Source organism: Liolophura sinensis, chromosome 3 (genome assembly GCF_032854445.1).
Source record: "Liolophura sinensis isolate JHLJ2023 chromosome 3, CUHK_Ljap_v2, whole genome shotgun sequence".
NCBI classification, from domain to species: Eukaryota; Metazoa; Mollusca; class Polyplacophora; order Chitonida; family Chitonidae; genus Liolophura; species Liolophura sinensis.
In genome coordinates this window covers 15,108,460-15,113,555 of record NC_088297.1, presented here as the reverse complement: position 1 = coordinate 15,113,555, position 5,096 = coordinate 15,108,460, and the positions used below count along the sequence as shown (strand labels likewise).

General features: G+C 40.7%; 1 protein-coding gene across 1 annotated transcript; it reads left to right on the top strand.

Moving 5' to 3' along the window:
* The first annotated feature begins 286 nt into the window (after positions 1–286).
* On the top strand, positions 287–4,560 carry LOC135463404 (tyrosyl-DNA phosphodiesterase 2-like). The gene is made up of 4 exons (XM_064740664.1): positions 287–420; positions 1,909–2,119; positions 2,950–3,120; positions 4,270–4,560. Exons 1-4 carry the CDS (start codon positions 287–289, stop codon positions 4,558–4,560), a joined length of 807 nt encoding a protein of 268 aa, XP_064596734.1.
* Positions 4,561–5,096: the final 536 nt, after the last annotated feature.

Below are 5,096 nucleotides of genomic sequence, written 5' to 3'. Positions count from 1 at the left end.
ACCGAGTCCTACGTTTCCAGCTAATAAAAAAATACTGCCTCAGCAATGCATCGATCGCTCACAAGGGAAGCATAGATAGTTTCCACATTAACGAACCTGGATCAGCCACAGTAACTTCACAACGTGAACATGTTCCGACTTACGATGGTTCGGTTGATTTCATTGGTCATTCTGGATTATGTTAATTAGCTATCTGTATCGTGAGGTAGGTGCATTTTTTCTTTTTAATCTGTTTTTGTTGATTTTTGTTATTTATTTATTTTCTGTTGGTTTGTCTCACAGAACAATGTCGATCCGTCGATATGAAGAGCGCCAGCGTGCGTCCAGGTATACCATGAAACTTATCTGCTGGAACATTAACGGACTACAGAGCAAAAACCTCAGGCTGAGAACACTGGCCGTGTGTGACGTCATCAACACGTAAGTGCCGAGTAATAAATGTAAACAACCAATCAACGTTTGAGTTATTATCGGTATCATATCGCTGTTATTATCATCACGTACCATAATGCTGTCCTCCGTCGTGTAAGTGAAATATTCTTGAATACGAAATAAATCAACATTCAAATAAACAAATGTGATTGCAAGTAAAGATAATTAAGAGTAACGGGTTTTAATTATCACCAAAATATCTAAAACACAATAAATTTGTGTTGATTTGAAAATGTTCCGCTCCACTTCAGTCTTTTTTTCCGACGAGATCACGTGAAAGTTGTGGGATTTTACTCGTTGGAGTAACAGATCTCTGCGAGCAAATAGGCGCTTATGGAAAACAGAGTGAATATCGTCCTATGATAAAATAATCGTTCCTAAAAACCCAGTGTTAAGCGGTGCAGGTTGGCTTAATCTCTAATCCTCATAGTCCAGACGCTTGATCCGATTGACATATAGGCTCAAGTACACATCACCGCCATTGTTTCGGAGGTAGCTCTCTGATTGGCTGTTGGCAAATCTCTCTTGAAATCACGACAGCTTTGCTTTCGTGAGGAATTCCTCACTGACATGGCTGTACGGCGTACGGATAGTACTGGTAGTATAGCTATCAGATTCATCCCCCCCGTGGCCTAGCATCTGTCCTAACGACAATAAATCTGTCGCGCATTAATAGAGAAAGACAAGCAGAATTTATTTTCTTTCAACCAACACTGGCGGATTGTCGGTAGAGAGGCTGTGTTTGGATAACATTGCGCCGTACGCCGGGAATCGGAAAATCTCTCATTTTCGAAATTATTCCCAAACTGGGGAGGAGAGAACTGCCTCTGTTACATCTCGTGGAGTTGCCATGGTTTTGTTGCCGGTCATGTTCACACAGGCCGACATATCCGTCACGTGTCAAACCATTAAGGAATTTCCTCACTGTGAAAACGAGATGCGCTGTCCTTTCAGAGGTGGTATTATAGCACAGTAAAGCTTCTGTCAGGAGAATTCTCAAGTGATCGCGCTCTCCCAAGCCGTTCTTACTTTTGAATCCAGCGCCACAGCCCTGAGAAATTCTCAGCCAATGAAACAGGGGCAAGTTGCGCAATGGAGATAATCAGTACTAGACCCCATGTTGTCAGACCAGGGAAGGTAACAAAGGTCTAGGCATAGGCAATATAAGTGACTTTAAGCAAGACATGGTTGACATATGGCCCTTCCGCACTCTGCTTTTATATACGTGGAAAGGTTTGCCAGAAATCTGCGGGTGCTCGTAGGTTTCCTTCGGGCTCGGCCCAGTTTCACGTCACAATAATTCGTACAAGTGAAATATTTTTGATCACGGCGCAAAACTCCAATTAAATAAATAAATAAATAAATACACCTAGCTTTTGAACGCATATCTATATTTTAGTCATATTCCCAATAACTGAATGTGATATTTGAACAGTACATAAGCATAATTCTTTTGTTGCCTTTCATTCTGCGCAGAGAACATCCGGAAGTTGTGTTTCTACAGGAAGTTATTCGTCAGACGTTCTTAATGTTGAAGAAGGAGTGCCCCCACTATACAGTCTTACAGGCCAGTGATAAGGACTACTTCACCGCCATTTTGTTGAGGAAGAGTTGTGTGACAGTTGAGGAGCACGTGGTCCATCCCTTCCCGACCAGCGTCATGGCCAGAAAGCTGCAGACTGTCAAGGTAAGGAAACTCCGCCCAAACCTTTGATTGCTAAAGGCAATTTGTACAAAATGACCTGTCAAATATGTTAGGCAACTATTTTTTATTACATTTATTATAAGATTGGTCATCGGAAAAAGATTATTGGTTAGGATCCGGCTGTACTGTACACAACTGTTGTTATTTCCAGCTAAAGAACATAGTGAAACAGATGATCGGTAAGATAATGTCAGTAAAACTAACCTCATATTTTTGACATGAAACATGATACAGTAGGACTGTTGTTACAGTAGGACTCTGGCGAAAAGAATCCGAACACGAAAGTTCCCTTTAGTACTCTATAGAAACGATTTTGTAAAAATTTGCCTGCCCTTACACAGTTATTAAGGTGGATCCATTTCGCTTCACGAGTCTGAATTTTCAAGACTCTAGATTCATAGTTGTCCTTAGATGTATTCGTGTTATTGCTCTCGTATGGTTCTTGAGGCTTCGAATACCAAAGCGTGACGCGAGATCACTATAAGTTTTTACACCCGAAAACCTGACCGCCGACAAATTCCGGAAGTTTGTCAGGTAAGTAGCAAAGATCACAGGTTTTCTCAGGAAATACCTGGTTTATCCACATGATAAACTGGCCGACAACATGTAAGTGAAAAATCCAGGAAAGTTTTTGTCAGGTACCTAACAAAAGCCAGTGCATGCTTTACTCCAGACACATCGTTTTGTTTTTCAGTCATTTTGTTTTCTGGCGCCAGTGACTTGACCACGGTCGTATAGGTAAGATTCTTAAATACAGCATTAAACACAAATCAAACAAATAAATAAGTAAAAATATCTTTTGCATATTTCAGTGTATCGTGAACAACGTGCAGTGCTATCTTATGACGTCACATCTCGAGAGCATGGATTCGCATGACGAGGAGCGAAAGAAGCAGCTACTGGTGGCTTTACAGGCAATGGAGAATGTGGACAAAGACAGAGCTGTCATCTTTGGCGGAGATCTGAATATTCGCGATAAAGAAGCAAGTAAACATCGATCATTAGGCGTGGAAATCTTGTCTGCTCCATGAGCAAAAATCGTGGAAAACCTGAAATATGCTTTTTTAAACCTGAAACATAAATTTAACAGAAAGTTGCCTGAGCGATGGTAAAGAATGTATTTGACCAGTGTGATATTGTGTTGAATATCTACTAAAAAAAACACAAACCCAAAACAGAAGTGGTCGGTAATCACAGTGCACAGCACTCAGTACCGAGTGTGTCCACCATTGGCATCACCATAGAGCGTGAACTGTGATTACCGACCACACTGCTTACATGCTACCGTATCTCCTGGATTATTGACCTAAAATGTGAAAATCTGCACTCAAAAATTAATCTGTTATCTTTAACAGGAAGTCTGTTGTTTGTGTGATGCTAGAATACATTCTGTTCTTATAACACAATACTCTGTCATGTTCAGCATAACATTCCTATAGTCTAATAGAATCTTTATGTTGAATTAACAGAATAACCTGTTGCATTAGCAGAATACATTCTAACATCACTCAGACAACATACTTTCTGTTAAAAATTTAACATATTAATTTTTTGAGTGTGGTGGACAATTTTTTGAGTGTGGTGAAACCACAATAGCTGATTTATAGTGAGCCTAACTACTGAGCGAACATTTTATTTACCATTGCGAGAAAGTAATATGAATTAAGTTGGAGAACGCTTGACTTCCACCAATAGGTAAATGTCACGTGGTTCGCCAGTAAAGGCCAAGCCACAACTACAATCTGGCAGAGAAAAATCGTTGACACTTTGGATTTCATGAAATCACGTGACTACGTTGCATAATGGAGTCCTGCGAGAGTCGATACGTTCGTTTTAAATGTCACAGCAAACAATTTCTTGGCAAAAAAACATTCTGGCGCCAGTGACCACGATAAGAAGATTTCAATGAATAGTAGAGGTCGTTGGTAGTCTTAGGTCAGGTGTAACTGGGGCTTAACTTGCTACAGGACGGTGGTTTACCCCGTCACTCTCGGTTCCTCTCCTCCAAAGAAACTCACGGCCGCCGTACAAACGAAGTGCGACGTTAAACCCCAAACAACTAAAGAAATATATCTGAACGGGTAACTAAAAAATTGGTATTATATATTTTATCGCAAACTTTTAATCCACAGATAACCGATGTCGGCGGATTGCCAGACAATATTCTTGACCTTTGGGAGATCACTGGAAGTCGACCTGAGCACCAGTACACGTGGGACTATTGGCAAGGTCAGCTAAACCATGTCAAGGTTGCCAAGGAAACGCGTTTCCGTTTTGACCGGATTTATCTCAGACGGAATGCCCGACCATCTCTTATCCCTACAAACTTCAAGATGGTCGGTTTGGAGAAGCTATCCTCGTGTCATGACTTTGCCAGCGATCATTGGGGCATCATGGTTACGTTTGCCATTCGGCGACGATAAAGCCTCCAGAGGGTGGCATAACAGACATGTACATGATAGGATCAAGAAATAGGGTACACCGCTCCGTGGCGACTCGGGTCCAAGCTGGATTAACCGAAATGACTACTGGGCCCAGTTGTTCCAAAGTGTATTAGCTAAAACTGGTATTAAGTCAGTTTTATATGTAAGACTTTTAGACAAATTCAGCAGCCATTACAGCAGATCGAAGTCTAAAGTACAACAGCAGCAGGCTTAGTTCATATTTAATATACTATATATATATATATTTAATATACAACTTGGTTTAAAGTTAAATCTGGTATTGAGTCTTCAAACAGTTTTGAACAACTGAGCCATGTTTTCTGGCAATGGTTGATTGTTGCGTAGACAGTCATCTCAACGGCGGTCATGAACAATAGAACACATGGTTGAGAGCCAAAATACCTTTTGGTGGGAAATGTCGTCTTACCCACGTTTATTCTTGCTTCATTAATAAAACCATCATGATCATTGAACAGTATACTTTGAATCGTGTTACGTAAATCATTCCTACCATT